This window comes from Octopus sinensis, unplaced genomic scaffold (assembly GCF_006345805.1).
Source record: "Octopus sinensis unplaced genomic scaffold, ASM634580v1 Contig13635, whole genome shotgun sequence".
Taxonomy (NCBI): domain Eukaryota; kingdom Metazoa; phylum Mollusca; class Cephalopoda; order Octopoda; family Octopodidae; genus Octopus; species Octopus sinensis.
This window is the reverse complement of record NW_021833022.1, coordinates 56,202-78,756: the sequence shown is the minus strand read 5'-3', so window position 1 is coordinate 78,756 and position 22,555 is coordinate 56,202. Positions and strand designations below refer to the sequence as shown.

General features: G+C 36.8%; 4 protein-coding genes across 4 annotated transcripts; 2 read left to right on the top strand and 2 right to left on the bottom strand.

The window, feature by feature from the left end:
* Window positions 1–1,635: 1,635 nt before the first annotated feature.
* Window positions 1,636–16,503, top strand: LOC115229724 (histone H4). The gene is made up of 2 exons (XM_029800034.2): window positions 1,636–1,640; window positions 16,177–16,503. The coding sequence occupies exon 2, from the start codon at window positions 16,177–16,179 to the stop codon at window positions 16,486–16,488; it is 312 nt and encodes a 103-aa protein (XP_029655894.1). The 5' UTR covers window positions 1,636–1,640; the 3' UTR covers window positions 16,489–16,503.
* Window positions 11,971–12,366, bottom strand: LOC115229722 (histone H2B, gonadal-like). Its single transcript, XM_029800032.2, has one exon. The coding sequence runs from the start codon at window positions 12,361–12,363 to the stop codon at window positions 11,986–11,988; it is 378 nt and encodes a 125-aa protein (XP_029655892.1). The 5' UTR covers window positions 12,364–12,366; the 3' UTR covers window positions 11,971–11,985.
* Window positions 12,605–13,031, top strand: LOC115229725 (histone H2A-like). The gene has a single exon (XM_029800036.2). The coding sequence runs from the start codon at window positions 12,626–12,628 to the stop codon at window positions 13,001–13,003; it is 378 nt and encodes a 125-aa protein (XP_029655896.1). The 5' UTR covers window positions 12,605–12,625; the 3' UTR covers window positions 13,004–13,031.
* Window positions 15,456–15,890, bottom strand: LOC115229723 (histone H3). Its single transcript, XM_029800033.2, has one exon. The coding sequence runs from the start codon at window positions 15,888–15,890 to the stop codon at window positions 15,480–15,482; it is 411 nt and encodes a 136-aa protein (XP_029655893.1). The 3' UTR covers window positions 15,456–15,479.
* Window positions 16,504–22,555: the final 6,052 nt, after the last annotated feature.

Sequence of the window (22,555 nt, the reverse complement as noted above, 5' to 3'; positions counted from 1 at the left end):
CTCCTTTGATTCTCATTTTACAGGTGCATGCTCAGAATTGGTCCTTTCACACTGGACATTCTTCCGATATTCACCCACCTTCCAACAAACTTACTACAAGGCAGAACTTCCCTCTCCACCCTCAACTTCCTTTTCAAGTGAAACTTGAAAAAGTTGATGAGAGTTTGGCCAAAGAAGAAAGTGTTTGTCTTTAGCCCTTTCAAACGGGTCCACCATACTACCTTTTTTGCCAAGGCAACACTAACATCCTCTCAACAATTAGCCAGAGATGATTTTTAAAATGAAAATATCTGAAATAAACTCAACTGCCCTCACAAATGAGAACACTAAAAATGAACCCAACCTCGGCAGAATTTGAACTCAGAACATAGCAACAGGTGAAATACCGCTAAGCATTTCATCCAGTGTGCTAACGATTCTCACCGCCTGATAATAATAATAATAATAATAATAATAATAATAATAATAATTCCTTTCTCTACAATATATAATTGCCACTCATAAATAATACCTACAGTAAGATGTCTAACTAGCTGTTACTTGCTGTCTCTGTGTGTGTGACTAGGAACAGCTTGTATAAAAACAATGCAATAACAACTATGAAAGTAATAATAAATATTATTAATATCTCTTTTATTGGCCGCAAGGGCTAATGTAAAGCTACATAAAATTACATGACACAACATAAAAGACAAAAACAAGACAAGAAAAACAACAATAACAACAACAACATCGAAAAATACCTTAGGAATGAGAACCTAGGTTCAAAATTTCCCCAAGACACCTGATGAAGGCTGGAGGGTGTATCAGTTAAAACATTGTGTTAACAACAAACAAGATGAGGACAAATATCTATCAAATGTAAATAAAGTTATGCCACTTGTTTATATATTTTTTTCATTTATCATGCAATGGAACACAGCACACGCCAAATTTGTATTAGCAAGTAAGTTTTTATAGATATATATATGTATATATCTTTCTATGTATGTATAATATTAACGAGTATCAAAACAATGGCTATTATGAATGCATATTTTACAAATTTTATTACATTGAAAAATTAGAATTTCAATAGAATTTTGATTATGCTTAAACCTTCACTCCATAATTTCATTAACAAATGAAACTATTATAAAAAATACGGTGTTTAAAACTAATTGCCTCCTAACGGAAATACTGAATAAAGATCTTATACAAACTTCAAAACTCGTGTTACATAATGATAAAATAAGGACTGAAATTTGAATGATGCTTATATTTAATAATAATAATAATAATTATAATTATAATAATGAAATTATTGTATACAGTGCTCAAGTGTACTACAACTTGTCAAAATTGTTTATAAAGCATATGTAGTAATGTACAAATGTTTGAAAAGTCAACAGTGTATGAATCAGATACATGCTTGCGTTTGTATGGAGGGGAGAAAATCAGGTGTAGTGTTGGCGAATCTCAGGAAGCATGGAAGGTTTGAAGGATGCAGTGCTCTGACAACTAACAACTAATGCCAGCAGTTTGTTCCATACTTCAGCAACTCTTAGCGTGAAAAAATGTTTCCGAAAGTCATTGGAGCTATGCTGTTTTCTGACTTTGTAAACATGTCCACAGGTGTTAGACAGGTGGAATTTGAAAAGGTGCTCAGAGTTATTGTCAGTAAGATGGTTTATAATTTTATGGGTGTCTGCCAAGTCAGTTGCCAGACGTTGGAGTTTATAAAAGAAAAATTATAGAATATTCAAGAATATACCCCAACAAAAATAAAAGAAAACAAAAGTTTCAACTGAACAAAAAGTAAAAGAAAAGCAATACAAAAATAGCAAAATAGAAAAGGAAGCTTCTAAAAAGATAAAAAAGAAAAACTGAAATATTACCAAAAAGTAACATTCATAAGTAAGAAGGGAAAAATATGACATCTCAGTAAAGACAGAAGTTTACAAATATCCAAAATATTCATTGGCATCTTACCGTCGTCAGCTGATGATGCTTTGCCATGGAGGATGCTGGCAGTTCTGATGGCTTCTCTTCTGCAGACATTATAAATTAGTTTTTCGGCTGTTTATTAGAATTCAGACAGGACTAGTGTATTACACTTAACACTGATAAAAACAAAGAAAAGAGAACTTTGTCGGTTATTTTATCCAAAGACTGCTTGATGCAATGCTGTTAGATACATCAACTTCTCTCTGATATCATCCTCAGGCTGAATTGATACCGTCTTATAAAGACTGCTTTAAGATTAGGCTATTAAATGAGAAAAGTGTTCACATGTACAGTTTCTCAAGTTAGCATCTGCTTCAAAAGAACTAAACAGAAAGGCAACAAAAATATACAAACAATATCAAAGAAAAAAAACACATCCAAAGCTTTAGAAAAGATTTGTGAGTGGAGACTTTAACCCTTTCATTATCGACTGGCTGAAGCCGGCTCTGACACTGAGTACAAATGTCTTGTTTTCATAAATTTTGAATTAAAATCTTCCACCAAAATTTAGTCACAATTTATGTTCCTAACACTAGCTTAATGATAACTAAGTTATTTTACTAAATTCTTTGTTATATTTAAAGTAATTCAAAGGAACACAGAGCTTCTCAAAATAAATACAGTAACAAAAGCATTAAGATAGCAGGAAAACTGACAACCTCAACACTGTAAAAGTCATGCCATTATATTAATGTGCAGATCACAACTAGGAAACTAGACTTTTGAAAGTTTATTTATATTTTAGCACTTAATAACAGGAAATATGTGTCCCTAATGTATACCATTATTCCTGTAATTACCCCTTCATTTAAAGGAACAATGGATGGATTACATTCTGTAGTAAACAAGTATATTAGCAAACACAAAACCAAGAAGAAGAAGAGTTAATCCTTATAACTATTTGTCAGAAGTTTGAATACTAGCTATAACTATTTACCAACTATTTCAGCTGTAGTTAACTGGCACCAAGTTTAGATGGCAACACTGACAGATTAGCTTTATATTTTCATTTTAATAAGATAAGAGCTTTCAGCATGAATTTAAATATCTTTCTTTCAATATTCATTGATTATACATAGAATTATAATGATGATTTAAGTATAATTTAAAATTCTCTCCCTAATGAATAAGCATTAGTGAATGAAGTACTTTCAGGAATTGGGAATAAAAGGAATGATAGGCTAATTCCCCTATAGACACATAGTGCTCACCAAACAATAATAATGATTATTACTATGATAAAATAGGAGAGTACTGTAGTTTGCTTGAAGCATTGTGTATTGTTTGTAAAGAATAAAAAGTTTTGAATGGTACAACAATACACTATAATACAGACAATGGGCTACAAAGATTTGGATAATTTTCCAGTTTGTTCCACCGATGGATTTAAAGTATATTTTGATCATATATACATACTATGAATTAAAAATAATCACACTAAAAGTATCGAGATTTTTAAAATCTCAACAAGAAAAATATCAAAATGAAGCTGAACTAATACTTTGATAAAATGGCAAACAAAGTTTAGAATCATTTACACATGGTACAATATGGAATCCAGGGAAATTAGTATTTGTCTGCATAGGTAAAGATTAATTCCTAGATTTCATGGAAGAGTTCAATGAATAGATTTTCTGTGAGGAGTAAAAGAGTTTAAGTTCAAACACTTGCCCTTCTTTCTGCAGAGAAAATATATAAAAGTGTAATCGCTTTGGTCACAAAATTGCGAATGAAAAATGGAATAAAATGATAGTATGATGTCAGGAACGAGCAGCAATGTAGGAAGAGAGGGGGAAAAGCTGGTGACAGGTGCTATGAGCTATGAGCAAGGTAAATTATAGAGGATGAAATAAATATCAAAAAATGAGGGAGGTGGTGAGGACCAGATCAAGTGAGGTGGTAGATACTATTAAGAACTCCTAACAAAGAGAAGAGGTGGACAATACTAAGGAGGGAGAAAAGGAATGGAAGAGGAAACATGCAAAGAACTGAGTTTAATAAGGAGGGTCCAAGAACTGTAAAATAATTTATGACAGTAAGGAGTTAGCAGAATTGTAAAGAAAATTAATAGTGTCTAGAGTGGAGGTCAGTAGGGATGGAAAGAAATATATAGTAATCTGTGACAGGATGTGGGTGGTGGATGTGGGGGAATTAGAAGGCCAATATAATAAAATAGATTATAAACAAAATCCAACTACATGCTGCACACAGCGTGTACAATATGTGAAGTACATGCATACAACTGCATTCAAAATAGCTAACCATACAATACATGGACACACACACACATATATATATATACATATAGACAGACATAAGCAACACAGCACAAATAAATACACATCACACAAGAGCATTGTTTTGTTTCTTTTTTCTTCGTATTTTAAGGATGAAGGGGTTTGAAAGTAGAAGGCAGAATTAAAGGAAGCTGAGATGTAAATTCAGACCCTAAGGTGCCAAAGAAACCATGCTGAAGAAGGTGTTTTGCGGGGTATAATGAGACTTGGAGACACTGTGTATTTGCAAGTCTCATTCTACCCAGTGTTGGAGAACTGCACAATCTGAGAGGTGATCAGCTGAGTGACTGAGCAAGTTAGTGCTAGACTACAAGTTTTTGAGGACTTCTTGGATGTTTTTATGGACATCCAGCAAATGCTCACAGAACCTGTTTTATTTATGTATTTACCTTTTTGTTATCAAATTTCTGTTGAAATACAGTCTTTGTTTCAGTTAATTTTTTAAAAATGCAGAGTGATAATGATATGATTGAGAAGACCTGTTCAGTCAAGTAATACCAAAATCGTAGCTGTGGCTAGTGCCCCATGACTGGCTCCCACTCTGGTAACACATAAAATGCATCATCCAAACATGGTCAATGCCAATGCCTTCTGACTGGCTCCTGTGCTGGTGGCATGTAAAATGCACCATCCAAACTTTTATTCTCACAAATTTAAAACATTTATACGTTATCATTGATAAGTGTCTGATATTGCCATCTACAGTTCATACACACACACACACACACAAATATATTTATATATATATACACTCACAGTTTTAGTTTCAAGGGTTTGAAGAATACATTCATCTCAGATTGTCAGAAGTAGTGTCTCTGGGCATGTGTTCAATGCGCTCATGAAATAAAGGCATGTAGGACTGAGTCAAGCTGTTATTAAATACAAGTAAATCCAACTAAATGTGTTGAGTGCTACTCTCTTTCTTTTGTGTATGTGTATATATTCTTTTATTCTTATACTTGTTTCAGTCACCAGACTGCCGCCATACAGTGGCACTGCCCTGTGGGTTTTCTTGAATAAATCAATTGCCAGCACTTATTTTTAAGCCTGGACTTTACTCTATCAGTCACTCTTAACTGCACTGCTAAGTTAGAGGGACATAAACAAACCAAGACTCATTCTCAAGTTGTGGTGACGAGGCAAATACAAAAACATGCACACATAGATATATACATGCATACATATATATGATGGACATCTTTCAGTTTCTGTCTACCGAATCCCCTCACAAGGCTTTGGTTGGACTATAGTAGAAGACACTTGCCCAAGGTGTCACACAGAGGGATTGAACTGAGAATTATGAGGCTAGGAAGAATTTTCTTACTACACAGCCGCACCTGCAACTACATAAAACACAGGCTATTTCAAAAACCCCTTTCCAGATTACCAATTTTCAGTTATTTTCATTAATTATCTAATTTTTGCATTTACAGGTGTCTCTTCCCTATCTAGAGGAACAGACTGCAATTATCAGGTCATTCCATAAGTAATGTCTGGACTTCTTTATTGTCAATTTCTAAACGCTTTAACAGTATTTTAGAATGTCTAATGACATCAAGTAACATTTATATGTATTTGGACATATTTCAACTAATTAAATTTCATTTTTCAGAATAACCTAATTGAAATTTCATTAATCAGAGTTCTTTGAGGCATATAATACATTATGAGTTTACAAAAGGGAACTCTGCAACTGAAACAACTCAAAATATTCACCCAGCTTATAGACAGGAGTTCATGAATAAAAGAACTTGCAGAAGATGTTTTGTAAAATTCGGATTTGGAAATTTCAGGCATGAAGATGAGACCAGAACAGAACGTCCAATTGAGTTTGATGACTAGCTCATTTTAGAAGAACTTGAAAAAGATCACACAGTTTCAGTTGAATAATTGGCAAGCAAGCTTCATTCATATCATACAACTATTCACCGCCATCTTCAAGAGCTTAGGAAGATGGGTGCTCAATGAAGTGTCTGAAGCCAACTGCAAATACTGAGCGGACTTCAGCTCTTCTCTTCATTCTCGTGGGACAGAGAGGTGACCGGTGATGAAAAATGGATCCACTACCAAAATATTAAGAGTCCTAGACATTGGCTTGGTGAGGAGGAAAAGGGCCCAACCACAACCAGAATGGAAACTCCATGTGAAGAAGGCTCTTCTCTCTGTTTGGTAGGATTCCAAAGGAGGCATCCACTTTGAGTTGTTACCAACTAATGCAACAATCAATGCTCAAATCTACTGTCAGCAATTAGAGCGTTTGCATGCTGCTTTGAAGAAAAAAAGTCCCGCTTTAGTGAACCGAGAGGGAGTGTTGTTTCATTAGGACAAAGCAAAACACCCACACCTCAAAGATCACATCACTGAAGATCAAGGAACTTAGCTGGGAGAAAATTGTTCAACTGCATTATTTCCCAGACCTTGCTCCTTCTGCTTACCATCTCTTATAAACATGTCATAGTCTCAAAAAGAAAAAAAAAACATATATACCAGCAGCAGGTGATGCCACAGCTGGACAACTTTTGCCTGCTGCTGTTATATTTCAGTGCTCATTGACACTATATGTCTAAGAGATATTTTCTCAAGATAAATATCACAGTTTAGAAAGCTTTCAGCAATAAATATACTTTAAGTATGATATATAAATCACTAATTTGAAGTAATACTGCTTCCATTGCAAATAACAAATAAGTAATTTTTTTCTTTTTTTTTCTCTTTTGCAAAATGTATTTTATGTCAGTGACAAGAACTGAAATATCTATCATTGCTATAATTATGAATAATTTCTAAAATCAATTTTAAATTTCAAATTTAAAATAAAGTTTTGGCTTAACGAAACTTTCTTTCCAAATGTTTTGATAAATTACTTTGATGGTGTTTTTTTTTTAAAACAAGTGACTAAATGAAGCAGCACCCATTCTTCTCCAAAGATGTGCATACAGCGATTGCAATATTACAAACACAATTATTGCTGTCTTTGCATAACTGGATGTTGATGGCACCGTTATTGGCAATCAGCATGCAACAGCCAAAATGTATGAAACTAGGCATTTCACTCTAGAAACACATAAGTATCCCGTTTCCTATTTCTAATTATTTGTCTTAATTCTCTTTGTTTCTTTTTTTTTTTTAGTACCATTAAATTTTAAACCTTAAAAGAAAATATTTTATTTTGCTTGTGGATCCCCTATGAGCTATCTTATCATATGTCGACCCCATATATGCACATGTAGGTTAGTAAAAACTAACAATGAAACAATTTCATAGTATTCACAACATAAATTCCAAATACAAATCTTGAAAATTTCAATATATACAGATACATCTCCTTGTAAGCAAAATTTATATATGGACCCACAAATTAGTTTTTTACCCCTTAAAGTTTCAGTGGACCCTGGTTAGGAACCCCTGTTTTAAAGTATACTGAAAACTTCTCACATAAGAATTCTTTGCGTGAAACATTTCTTGCAGCTTAAAAATAAGTTCTAATTTTGTACCTGGAGAATTCTTGTTGCGACACTGTGCTTTCTTTTGAATGTCACCTATAAAATATATTGGTAAAAATCGTGGATCTTTATTCTGTAAAGGCTTAAGAGAACCAATTCTGTGATAAATTTCTCTTTGCACTGTAAAAGTCGGCATAAACCTACTTCCCTAGTAATTTTTGCCCCAAATGACGTCATTTGAAAAACATAATTGTATTTCTTTTATTCTTTTACTTGTTTCAGTCATTTGACTGCAGCCATGCAGGAGCACTGCTTTTAGTCGAACAAATCTTATTCTTTGTAAGCCTAGTACTTATTCTATCGATTTCTTTTGCCAAACTGCTAACTTACGGGGATGTAAACACACAAGCATCAGTGGTCAAGCAATGGTGGGGGACAAACACAGGCACACAAGCGCACATATACATATAGGGGTTGAACAAAATAAGGGAAACACCTAGCATCATAGCATCACAATTTTGAAATATTTATAAAACTGTCAAAAGCTTGTTTTTATGTTTTTTGATTTATTATTAGTGTTGCTTAATATGTTTTGTTAAAATTGCTGTTTCTTTTCAGATATCATCAGAAAAAGGTAATTAAAATTCATTAAAATGACAGATCTGTTGGACTTTCAAAGAGGTCAAATTGTTGGTGCTTGTGTGGCAGGCACTAGTGTAACAAAAACAGCCAAAATGTTTGGTGTATCAAAAAATACTGTCTCAAAAGTAATGACAACCCTTGAGAAAGAGGAAAAAACCTCCTTGTCAAAACAAAACTCCAGAAGAAAACTAAAACTTTCAGATAGGGAACAGTGAACTCTTATGCGAATTGTTAGAAAGGATCACAAAAGTACAGCTCCTAAAATTACTACAGAGTTTAATGACCATCTTCAGAACCCAGTTTCCACAAAAGTTGTTCGCCGGGAGCTGCACAAAGCAGGATTTCACAGGAGGGCTGCAATCAGAAAACCACTACTTTCAAAACAAATGTTGCAAAGCGTTTAGAGTGGGGTAAAAACCTACAGAATTGGTCCCAAGAGCTGTTGTAGAATGCTATTTTCTCAGATGAGTCATCCTTTACCTTATTTCCAACCACTGGCTGAGTATACGTGTGGAGACAGCCAAAAGAATCATTTGACCCAGATTGCCTTCTTCCAACTGTTAAAAGAGTATCTGTGATAATCTGGGGCACAATGGTTTCCCTTCATGGCAGAATTAATAGTCAAAACTATTTAAGCATTTTATCTCATCAAATTTTCCTTTGGTTGCAGAACTGGCACAAGTTGAACATCTTATCTGGCCAGCACAGTCCCCAGATCTCAATATTATTGAATATTTTAGAAAAACAAGTAAGGAGTCAATATGCTTCACCATCATCACTACAAGAACTGGAGACTATTTTAGCTGAAGAATGGACAAAAATTCCTTTGGAAACAATTCAAACTTTGTACGAGTCCATACCTCATAGAATTCAAGCTGTAATTACTGCCAAAGTGCGGTCCTACCCCATATTAAAATAAATTTGTTTGAAATTTTAAGGTGTTTCCATTATTTTGTCCAACCCTTGTATATATATATATATATATATATGAAGGGCTTCTTTCAGTTTCCATCTACCAAATCCACTCACTAGGCTTTGGTTGGCCTGAGGCTACAGTAGAAGACACTTGCCCAAGGTGCCACACAGTGGGACTGAACCCAGAACCATGTGGTTGGTAAGCAAGCTACTTACCACTCAGCCACTCCTTGAATATCTTTATTCTGAAGTGGTGCCCAAAAGAAAATGTTTTATAAGTTCTGGAGGCTCATTTATTGATAAATGGACTTCACATTTAGAACAACACTTACCTAATGATTCCTTGTCCCACACTTTTCACATGTTTTGAACATAGAGCCAAGAGAGACAATTCTTTCAGATGCAAAATTACGATCACGGCTACACCTTCCAATTGAAAGTCTATACTTTTTCTGCTGATTTTCTCTGAAAAGCTTTCTCCTTTTTGGTCATTTTCAGTTTTGTTGTTTATTTATTCTACCTTTTTCTCTCCTTTTCTGCAGTCGTATTTCTTCGTCTTTTTTATTTTCTTGTAATTTTTTTTATTTCTATAATTTCCCTTCTTTCTCTGCAATCTTATTTCCCTATCTTTTTCTCTTGTCCTCCTCTCATATTCTGTCATTTTTTGCAACCTAACTTTCCGATGGTTTTTTTTTTTTTACGATCATTTTTTTAAGTGTTTGAATTCTCATTCTTTTGTCTTTTTCACTGTCTTGTGATGTTTCATTTCCTTCATGCTTATGATCGTTAATGGGAAAGAGAGCATCGTAGTGGCCGTTATCAAGTTCGCCATTATATAATACTAAAACCTTCCTTTCTGTAACTTTTTGAATACTTGCAACATTGTACAATTCACTAATGGCAGCTAATTCAGCATTACCACCGTATGTTCCATCCCTACTCATGTACGTTTGGTATTACTGCATTTTACTATTAGGAATAAAAGAACGAAATTATTTCCAATTATTGCATATGTATCGTACGGAGTCTTCCCAAAGAATTTGGTAATTCCTGTTGTTTTTGAGCAAGAGTGACACAGCTCTGGCCATACAGTTAACATCACCCATGACTTTATTAAAAGACTGAATTAATAAATTAATGTAATTGTTGAATATTTTTCAATGAATTCAGTAAGGGACTTTATCTTCAGTTCAGACTTTAGATAGTTCTATGAAGAGAACGTGACGGAAAATTACAACACCAAAAGGGATAAGATTCTAAATGATAGCAAAATCCCCTTTAGAAACCTATCTTTCAATCTTTGCAATAGATGAATGAGTGATTATAATTTTGTAAATAATAAAAACGAAATTAATAAGCTACTTCACCTTCAATGTTGACTTGAAACGTCGTCTTCATGGAAAGAAAAGTGAACAAAGTATTTAGCAGACGATAACTTCTTTATCAACTTTTCACAAATGGAAGAAACGGAATACTTCGGTTATTTCTGGATAATTTCGGTTTAAACGTTGTCCAATACTTGTCTAGAAGTTTGTGAGTGTGTGTATGAGAGAGAGAGAGAGAGAGAGAGAGAGACTAACAGAGGGAGAAAGACAAAGTGAAACAGACAGAGACAAAAAGAAAAGTGAACTAAGAATTTAGCAGGCGATAACTTCTTTATGAACTGTTCACAAATGGCAGAAACGGAATACTTCGGTTATTTCCGGATAATTTCGGTTTAAACGATGTCCAATACTTGTCTAGAAATTTGTGTGTGAGAGAGAGAGAGACAGAAAGAGATTGAAAGTACACACACGCATGTATCTCTGAATTAATGTTACTATCCCACTACCATACCATATTTGTCGCTTACTCCATTGCTACTCAAAGTGGTGGGCCACGGTCCGCGGCGAGTTTCCAAAAAAGAAAGAAACATTATAAAATGCTTATGTAATGATGTAATATTTGTTTACAAAATAAATACAAGATAAAAAAAATTGTCAAGTTTTATTATATTCAATATATATATTGTTTCTGGTATAAATTAATATTACTGGTCCCTGGAAAAATCTGCTATACGTCACATCAGATAGTTTTTCACTCCCTTCGAAATTACTGGTTTGAACTGTTCCTTCTAACGTAAGGCAGCCCTATGATGAATACCTCTTATTTTATATGAATTCTATACACACACACACACACAAGATTAGGGCCCCACTTATCGATGCTTAATATAAACATAAACGGTAAAATTAAGAATGAACCGACGATAAGTATGTCGAAAATATAGGAATTCGTAAATGTATGGTGAAAACAAAATCGCATGAGCCGATGTAACAGCCCAGAATATATCCCTACCCAGACAGCCAGCCTAGAATATACCCCTGCCCAGACTATGCCCCGTACTTGCGAACAAACAGAAAAATTAAGCATTTTTCGAAGTAATTCTGTTAAAAACGATGTATAATTTTTACAAATTAAATATTTTTCGAACAAAAAAATTTGAACCCTAACCCTATCTTTAGTTTGTTTATAAAAAATAAATTTACTTAGTTGAAGCATCGACTACCTAGCGCGGATGCGCGCACCGGGACCACTTAGCGACACACGAATAGGGCTTTTTCGTAACGCACTAAAATCGCAGATCAATAGAAAATCGAAAGTTGGAAATCATGAAAATATAGGTGGCCCTTAAAAGGACCGTTTTTCGAGAAACGCAAGGTTTACTTGCTGCTGGTGTATTTGGTAACAGCCTTGGTACCTTCAGAGACGGCGTGCTTAGCCAACTCACCAGGGAGAAGCAGACGGACAGCAGTCTGTACCTCACGGCTACTGATGGTCGAACGTTTGTTGTAGTGAGCCAAACGGCTGGCTTCAGAAGCTATTCTTTCGAACAAATCGTTGACAAAACTGTTCATGATGGACATAGCTTTGCTGGAGATGCCAGTGTCGGGGTGGACTTGTTTCATTACTTTGTAGATGTAGATGGAATAACTTTCCTTCCTCTTCTTCTTGCGCTTCTTGTCTCCGGCGGGACGTGAAGATTTGGCCTTGGAAGCCTTCTTGGCTCCTTTCGAAGCGGTAGCTGGTGCTGGTGGCATGATGTCACTTGCGAATCGATGTTGCTTACTCTGATTCTACTCTATTTATAGCTGTCAAGTAGGCTCAGCAGATGAACATTTTTGTAAATTCGCGCCGTTCATTTTCATTGGTCGAATTTGACAACTGTGTCACGTGACAATGGCCCGCATATTTTTTAACTGCTCATCGACTGCTGGAGCCGATGAGGCAGTATTTAAAGGAGAAAAGCTCTATATCATTTAATCGCCGTTTTGTTGCAAACTAGTATCTAACTTCTAAAAAATGTCTGGACGTGGTAAAGGAGGTAAAGTGAAGGGAAAGAGCAAGACCCGTTCATCCCGTGCTGGACTTCAGTTCCCTGTCGGTCGTATCCACCGTCTTCTTCGTAAGGGAAACTATGCCCAACGTGTTGGTGCCGGAGCCCCAGTCTACTTGGCCGCTGTTATGGAATATTTGGCAGCCGAAGTGTTGGAATTGGCAGGAAATGCTGCCAGAGACAACAAGAAATCGAGAATTATTCCCCGTCACTTGCAGTTGGCCATCCGTAACGACGAGGAGTTGAACAAACTTTTGTCCGGAGTGACCATCGCCCAAGGTGGTGTTCTCCCCAATATCCAGGCTGTTCTTCTCCCCAAGAAGACCCAGAAGCCTTCCAAGTAAGCGCTTTCGCTGATGGCGTTTGCCTTCGTTCAACGGTCCTTTTCAGGGCCCCTCATTTTCTGTAAATAGTCTCCTTGCCGGTTTTATTTGCGATTCTTTTTAAGTTATACATGGGTATTTTTGTAGGCGCAAGATGATTGAAACATCTAAGAAAATACATCCACACTAGCTGGTTGTAAGTAGTCGATCGTACAACGACTTGAGCGTATGTTTGTATCTGAATACATATCAAAGAAAATATATTTTCGAACAAAGTAAATAAAGCGCAAAATAATTTTTTAAAACAATGTAATAAAGTAAATTATTTTTATAAACAAACATAGGCGCAGGAGTGGCTGTGTGGTAAAGTAGCTTGCTAACCAACCACATGGTTCCGGGTTCAGTCCCACTGCGTGGCATCTTGGGCAAGTGTCTTCTGCTATAGCCCCGGGCCGACCACTGAAAGAAGTCTGTCGTATATATGTGTGTGTGTGTCCCTAGCACATGCTGGTGTGTTTACGTCACTTAGCGGTTCGGCAAAAGATATCGATAGAATAAGTACTGGGCTTACAAAAAATAAGTCCCGGGGTCGATTTGCTCGACTTGAAACAAGAGAGTAAACTAGGGTTAGTCGTCGTAGGATCGACTAGCTAGCGCGAGTGTTCGCACCGGGACCACTTTTCGCTAGTAGTACCCCATGTCCCTTATAAGTGTTGGATGACTCGCAGCATTGACCTCTCCGATATATTAACATTATAAATAATGGATGGGGGTGAAAGAATTGGATTTTCAAAATTTTAACAGTAGATGTATCGAAATTTACCTAAAAATTATTGATCAATGTAAACAAAAGTCAAGTTCTAACAATTTGGGCAAACGAACGAGGGAGATGGCTTTCGAGAAATCCACACGATCCGATTTTTCCTTCATAACTCTCAGGAAAGATTGGTGTCTTTTCATGAAAGTTTATACAAATACCTTTCAAACCACAGATTACAATTTTAAAGAATTGAGGAAATCTTTTCCAGTGGGTAGGGAGAACAGTTTCGGATCAGGAAGACCGCACAAGTTATATTTTTAAATTTCCGCCTTCCGGTCTTTATTTATTTTGCTTTTAAATACCTCTCGGTAAAAGATAAAAATTAAATATTTTCAGAGGAAAAAGTGTGATTTGGCTATCGTTTCTAGCACGTCCCAAAACAATCCTCGTCGTTTCTCTCCCTCACGCATGTATGCTTTTCAATATTTTTCACCCCATAAACACGTTTATGCTGTAAGAAAAAAATTGAAAATTTCCACGGCTGTGATGAAAAGCAATTGGAAAAACCCGTCAAAACAAGAATTGTAAAAACTTTTCTCGTACAAATTTCTTTATAATCCGTAGCTATGCCGTTTGAAAAAAACAGTTGTATAAACTTTCATTAAAAGATACCTATTTTCCTGAAAGTTTGAGGGAAAAATCGGATCGTGAGAACTTTCCGAAGTTCTCCCCACCCACCCCGTTTGCACAAATTTTTCATATTCGTTTTCTACACATTTTTTAAAACCTAATTAAACTGGGATTTCTTTCAACCAAATTTTGAAATACATGTGTATGTGTCAATGAAACGGTCATGGGAAGTGCTAGAAATAACAGCCAAATCTCCCCCGGTTCGTTTGCGATCCACCCCATAACTTCGAAGACCATGCCAGCAATGTACCACGCGTGTGCTACTTCCTTATGTGCTTATGGGAAGAAAGTTACGGAAAAACATCAATACACCTGTGCTAGAAACAATAGCTAAATTGCCCTTAACTCACACACCTTTTCGTTTGAAAATATTTACATTTTTTTTCTAAACGAAAAGGCTTCTCATAGTTAAAGTACGTAGTGCAAAATAAATTGGAATTAGTTTAAAGCTTCGCTAGTCACAACAGAAGTAAATTCACGAGGGACGAACATTAGCCACGAAAAAAATAATCAAATATCGGATCTTTTCGGTTCGAACGGTAGTTTTTTCTAGCGGTGTCATGAAATTGTCACCCATAATTATGACCCTAGTATCGATCTATTGCATTTCAATCTGATTTAGGGTTAGGGGAAAGGGTATCTTTTTCTTCAGAAATGTAAATAAACCCAATCTGTTTCTTAAACGAACGAATTTTTACCTCAATAGACGCCAGTGATTGGTTGAAATTGCAGAAAAAAAAATTTTACAAACTAAGGAATCTTCTCAATAAAGCCAAGAGAAAAATGTTTTATAAACACATTCTACCAGTATACGAAGTTTAAAATTTTTTAGTTACCTAGAAATTATGTTAAAAACTACCGTTCAAACCGAAAAGATCCAAAATATCTAATGCAGAACAAAGTATCAATGACATTTCGAATAAACAATTCACGATACGAGAACACGAAAACATACCACCATCTTAAGGGTTAGCAGAACTTTACGAAAAAATTTAGAGGCCCTGAAAAGGGCCGTTGGGGAAAAGTATTAACTTCATCATTTTCAACTTAGGCTCTCTCACCACGGATACGGCGGGCAAGCTGAATGTCCTTGGGCATGATGGTCACTCGCTTGGCGTGGATAGCGCACAAGTTGGTATCCTCGAAAAGACCGACCAAGTAAGCCTCGCTGGCCTCCTGTAAAGCCATTACGGCAGAGCTCTGGAAACGAAGATCGGTCTTGAAATCCTGAGCGATCTCACGAACAAGACGTTGGAAGGGAAGTTTTCTGATAAGAAGTTCAGTGGATTTCTGGTAACGTCTGATCTCTCGCAGAGCTACGGTACCAGGCCTGTAACGATGGGGTTTTTTCACACCGCCAGTGGCTGGGGCACTCTTCCTGGCAGCCTTAGTGGCGAGTTGTTTACGAGGAGCCTTTCCTCCGGTAGATTTACGTGCTGTCTGCTTTGTACGAGCCATTTTGATGTCAAATTTCGTCAATAAGGCGCCGACAGCTGGTACGTTTTATATACACCTCAGTGGCGCGCGAAACTTTTTATCTACAAACAAAACTAAGCGCCAAAATCTTGACACAAAGACGAAGCGCCAAACAACAGCTGCTGCTGAACGCATTGCTGTGATTCGCTGATTTAGGCACGTGATCGCTAAGTTGAGATGTTCTCTGCTACGTCAGTGTGCTATGTATATATAATTGCTACTGAAGCTATCTGTTGTTATAATTCATAAGTAATTGTATATTCGAAAGATGTCTGGACGTGGTAAAGGAGGAAAAGGTTTGGGAAAAGGAGGCGCCAAGCGTCACAGGAAGGTGTTGAGAGATAACATCCAGGGTATCACCAAACCGGCCATCCGTCGTCTGGCTCGTCGAGGTGGTGTGAAACGTATCTCTGGTTTGATCTACGAAGAGACCCGTGGTGTGTTGAAGGTATTCTTGGAGAACGTCATTCGTGATGCTGTCACCTACACCGAGCATGCCAAGAGGAAGACTGTCACCGCTATGGATGTGGTCTATGCTCTCAAGAGACAAGGCAGAACTCTGTACGGATTCGGAGGTTAAACTGGTGAAGTTTTTGTGACTTTGTGATCGTGAACAACGACAAATCCCGGCCCTTTTCAGGGCCACTCATGTCTTAATGTAAGCCATCTCGCCTCTCCGATATGCTTAAACCAAAATGTTTGAATTTCAGCTTCCTTTTCAAAGGGATTTTTTATCTCTTTCAGTGAGCCTCTCAGCTCTTTACGTATGGCGTGTCTTAATTAGATCGCAGTATCGGATATTAATGAAAGACGGTGATGAGACAGAATCAAGCACGTCGGGCGAAATGCTTTAAAAGATGTTGGTTACGGGTAGGTGCTACCTCCGTTTCGCACCAAGACAACATTTATGCTAGAAATAACAGCAAAATACGGATTCGGAGGAACTTCGTGGTCGTGAGTAGCGACAAATCCCAGCCCTTTCCAGAGCCACTCGTATCTTAATGTAAGCCATCTCGCCCCTCCGATGTGCTGAAATTGATTTGGCTTGAATTGTGAAATTAAGATGTTCATTTCCATATTTCTTTTTTTTTTTGAAAGTTACAAAAAAAATGAATGCAGTAATATCAGCAAACTCGGTTAATATCTAGATCCACACCCTTTAATATACGATGCCTTACACGTGTTACACATTTTTCCTATTTTTCACAAAGGGTGCGGATCTTGCCTAAGAGCATATATAAAATTTTATTTCAATCGTTGAATAATTAAAAGTTACATGTAAATTTCGATTTAAACATAGCAATTTAGAATTATCAAATGCAAATATTTAAAGTACCAATATAAACCCAATGTATAGGTAGATTGGAAAAAGAAAAGACTGACGACTCACGTATGCTGCGCAGTGCACATGGACTATGAATTGTAGCCTAGACTCGCACAAATGGCCACGCATTCGTGATGGGTTTATATTGATACATTTTAAAGTTTTTTGCATTTGATTTATTCTGGCCTGGTTGTCTGGAGAACTATAGCCTAGGCTAGCTCAGACTGGCTACCTGTATAGTCTGGGGAGGAGTATATTCTGGGATGTTACACCTCCAATTCTCAATTCTGCTTAGGCTCGTTGCGCCCATAAAGCCGCAGTGAAACGCCTGCATTCAGGTACGTGCGTGTATGCCCTGAGCACGTCGCCTCAAATGAATTCTATCTGTAAGTTGTTTTTTTTTAACAGGTAAATTACGAGTTCTGTGTAGTGCATGCATATTTAATGGTTCCAGTTTTAGCTAAATCTGGAAAACGTAGGGTTTTGAACATTAAAAATCTGAAAATTGGCGACCCCTTCTAACTCATTTGCATCATCGCTTCAGTTTCAATGTTGTTTTTCTTTATTTATGAGAGAAGAGTTCTGGATTCACAAGTAATTTAACTGCTTACGTCGAAGTGACGAATTACATAGCAAAATCTGTCATCTCTCTTTAGAATGTCTGTAAACTGGAGCTTTGGTTTCCTATTATGCCCCCTGAGAACAACATGCAAGATAGAATAAGGTGTGCGGCTCTGGAGCATACTTGCAACCTGTCAAACTTGAATTTCGAGAGATACTGGACTCTGGTAATTGCTACCTTGTCTTTCAACAATATATCTAGAAATGATCAAAGGAATCTGGTGTGAAATGTATTGTCGATTCTCTTGATGGCGATAGATTGATGTTCTGCACCGTTTAACAGAACACTACGTACAGTGGCCTTAAATACTCTTATATTTGTTTGCATCGTGGAATGTTTGTTCCTCCATACTCTCTTTGTAAAATGGCGGAAGTCAGAAATTACCTTCCCCTGTTTGGTTGAGATTTCAGTATCTAGTGAGTAATTGAACTTCTCAACAGCTTTCGGATCTTTACCTTTTGATCCACAGATTTAAAAAATAATTTTTTGTAACTAAACACTTTCAAACTTCGGACACTGGTATAATGTGTCGTATAAAACATCTTTTACTATTAGCATTTTTGAGGAAAACATATTTACGAAGTTATTTCACGTTAAAGTTGTCCTATTTCGGTCATTTCAACCAATCAATGACGTGTATTCAGCTAAATAAAATTACTGCCGTTGTTTGTCAACAACAACTATCGGTAGTGTATTTTTCGTTTGTCACTGTTATTTATGACATTGTCCGTGCGTTTGTACTGGTTTTAAGGTTTTAGGGTTAGGGTTGTCATAAATAACAGTGACAAACGAAATATACACCGCCAGAAGTTCTTGTTGACAAACAACAGCAATAATTTTATTCAGCTGAATACACGTCATTGATTGGTTGAAATTACCGAAATAGGACAACTTTAACGTGAAATAACTTCGTAAATATAAGTTTTTCTTAAAAATGCTAAGAGTAAAAGATGTTTTATATGACACATTCTATCAGTGTCCGAAGTTTGAAAGTGTTTAGTTACAAAAAATTATTTTTTTAAATCTGTAGTGTAGGTCAAAAGGTAAAGATCCCAGCTTTCTAGTGTTGTGTCATCGATCTTATGATTGATGACTATCTGCAAACTGGGACATAGATCTGTCTTCTTGAAACCAGTCAGCAGAAGTTGCTGAGCATAAAGAAATGTATCAAAATTTGGAGCTTTGACATTTTTATATTCGACCTTTCAATCATCCGGTAGGTTTGTATATTGAAAGATATTGCAATTTTTCGGTCTTTCAAACGTTCAATATTCAGATTTTTCGTATTTTCCTGTCATACAACACTTGGATCTTCTGAAATTCAGTCTTATGACCCAAACCATACACGTCGCGCGTGCGTATGCATGTACGTTTCTCAGAAATTTATGGATGTGCTCCAATAGATATTTTATATTAACAAAAGTAATATCAACGCTAACACCTACACTAACTCCGCCACTTTGACCTCTCTCTGATCTACACTCGTATACAAATTGACCCGTAAAGCATATGTAACGATGAAGTTTTTAGTTGAAGTCGAGGGTCACCAATTGTTACGGTTAGGTTTTTATTAGTGTAGTTACCAGTTGTAAAGGGTAAGATTGTTGCGGTACACAAAGTTTTAAGGGAATATTTATTTACCGTCACGTTACAATACCTTGCCTTGACCGGCAGGTTATAACATCCGAGAGCATACGAAAGAAAGTTAGATGCGGTAGAATGTTTCTTTGCATAGTTTGGAGTATACGAATTGTTAGCAGTAATCCGCAGATAGCGATAGAATGACGTTGTAAGAGAACAGAATTAGAGCAAGTGAGAGTTGTAGGGTCTTGTCTCACAGTTGCTGACAGTAAACTTAATTTCTCCCTCTGACCAAGGTTCTAGCTGGTCAGCCAGACTTCGTTGTCACCAAAGTGACTAACTGGTTGAGTCTTCACCATGTGACTGGACTCGTTGAGTCGTCATCGACTGTTTTTGGCTTGGGGTCTTCTTGCTTTTATAACTATCCAGGATAGATATCATTGAAAACAATAGATTTAGTTGGTGGTCTTGTTATCTCTATTCTAGCTTTTAGTGAAGTAGAAGAGGTTAGAAAGGGTCAAGTGTTGCAGACATTTCGGCCAAGCTAAAGGCATCTGGAAAATGTAAAACTGCTACCAGAGAAAAACCATTGTTCCACCGTGGGAAAAGTTCTGTTGCAGTGTTAATTTAAATTTGGCTATGGTGGATGGAATATATTATAATATAGGTGACCCATTAGCAATTTAAGCCTAAAGGCAAATTAATAAACAAAGGTACAAACATAGAACCAGCATTGCTAGAAATGAGAGTCAAAAGTGACTCGCTAGACACACAAAGCACTAACCTCACGAGATTGACAAAAAGTGAGGGAGCGAGTAGAAGCACATTTCTCTGCTGAGATAAATTCACAAAATGAAGTAAACGTGTGTGTGTATCTGTGTAGGCGCATGAAGTTTTCTTCCTAACCACATGGTTCCAGGTTCAGTCCCACTGCATGGTACCTTGAGCACCTATAGCCTCGTGAGTGGATTTAGTAGATAGCAACTGAAAGAAGCCCATTGCATTTGTGTGTGTGTGTAAAGTTCATACGGAAAATAATGCAAAAGTGAGCATAACCGTCTTATTAACTGACTCCTTCAAATTACACATATTGGGAGAGTAACTCTTCTTCTATACGAACATGCTACTCAACATTAGTTACTGTCTCAAACAATGCATTTGTTTGTGATGGAAACCAGCGTTGAACCCAACTCTTGAATTCTCTTTGACAAAAAAATTAAGTTGTACCAATTCCTTTGCAGTCACTTTGACCTCGTCTGTATCATCAAATCGCTATTCCCCGAAGACTGCCCTTCATTGGACCGAACAGGTGGAAGTCGGAACGTACGAGATTCGGGCTGTATTGTGGATGGAGGACCAACCCAGTTTGATGATTGCCTGATTTGTTACCAAAGATGTGTGTGGTCGCGCACTGCCATGATGAATGTGAGTTGTTTTCAGCTCTGGAATCTTCTAAGCTTACTACTCACGACGCAGCCAAATTCCAGAAAATCCTGGAGAAGGATGCCGTTGTCATGTCAATATTCAGTCACTATGATTCACTATGCCGATTGCTTGCTCTTGAACTTCTTAGGTCTTGGAGAAGAGAAACGTACTTCCATGATCCGTTTCTGGATTACAAAGATATAGACGTGTTTCATCCTTTGTCATCAGATCGGAGAAAAAAGAATCTTTGCATTCTTCCAGCAAATGAGAGCAATCTCCAAACTGCTCTCCTTCAAATTGGTTCTTAACTGCTGAGACTTAAAAAAAAATTCAATGGGTCTAAGCGAAAATATTTAGTCAGTTCAGGTGAAACGGTTGTTTTAACAATATTGACTTACTGAATTCCTCACATGGAAGAGCAGATAAGATGCCGTTGTCAGTATTCTCTAGGGTACGAAGTTTCGGCGGCTTCAGATCTTACATTGGATGCTTCATGTTAAAGAGCATAGAGTATGCTGGCGTCTGTTAGTCTGCATTCTGTAGAGTGTGGATCTACCACGAGGGGAATCCGATAAAAGAATCGATGTTGTTAAAACAACCATTTGATCTGTACTGACCAATGGACTAAATACTCTCACCTATACCCATTTTAAGTTTCTTTTAGATTATCTCCACTCTGACTCCGAACATCTGATGATATGCACGTGTCAAACTTATTAAACACACATCACACACACACAGGCGTATATATATATATATATATATATATATATAATATATATATATATATATATATATATATATGCGCGCACACACATAGATGCATGCACACACACGCGCACATATATACACATATATGAGGGACTCATCCAGGCCGGAACAACAAATGAGCATCCAGTTATTCGGCAATCTTAATTACACATTCATTGAATTCGTGTCGCTGAGTATACCTAATGCTTCGCATTCAGCTAAAATAGAAGAGAATGAGTTTGCTAATATTATGCAACCTGAGAATCAAAGGGATTGAAAGGTTTCGAATTACAAGACTATGCTATAGAAAATCAGGACCTCATTGAGGAGAAGTACATACGGAATGATAGCGATTCATTTGCCGTTATGAATGATGATAGGAGAGTGGTATGAAAGTGGGCTGTCGAGTGAGGAAAATGTATGAGAATGAGAAGAGTTACTTTATATAGACCAGAGGATCAACTGTACAAGTTGACAACATTACGACTGATAGAGAGATTAAGAGCATGAAAGCAAGGCAACCAGTCCATCAAGAATAGTCTGTGAGATTATTAAAATATCTAAGGGGGTAGAGCACGCACAATTCATGTACATAGTTAATCAGGTAGCAGAGTAAGGTACCGTACCCATCTCTAGCATAACATTATCATCGTCAGCTGCTACAAGGTCAAAGGTGATATAGCAGAGAGAGAAAATTACAGAGCATCAAGTTGATGGGCCAGGTTATGACAGTAACTAAAAGAGTCATGGCACAATTGGATGTGAAGAGAATTAGCTTAGATGAGATGCACTTCGGGTTTTCACCGGGAGTCCACTGCAGAAATACTTAGCTAAGAGTATGCCGCTATACCTAGCAATTGTAAACCTAGAGAAGACCTTTGACTGAATCTCACAATCATGAAGGCAACTAAGAATAGATTAATGGCTAGTGACAAGCATGTAAGC

Bases quoted from the DNA above. Each gene is read 5' to 3' on its own strand.
- LOC115229722 (XM_029800032.2), bottom strand. From the start codon at position 12,363: ATGCCACCAGCACCAGCTACCGCTTCGAAAGGAGCCAAGAAGGCTTCC.
- LOC115229725 (XM_029800036.2), top strand. From the start codon at position 12,626: ATGTCTGGACGTGGTAAAGGAGGTAAAGTGAAGGGAAAGAGCAAGACC.
- LOC115229723 (XM_029800033.2), bottom strand. From the start codon at position 15,890: ATGGCTCGTACAAAGCAGACAGCACGTAAATCTACCGGAGGAAAGGCT.
- LOC115229724 (XM_029800034.2), top strand. From the start codon at position 16,177: ATGTCTGGACGTGGTAAAGGAGGAAAAGGTTTGGGAAAAGGAGGCGCC.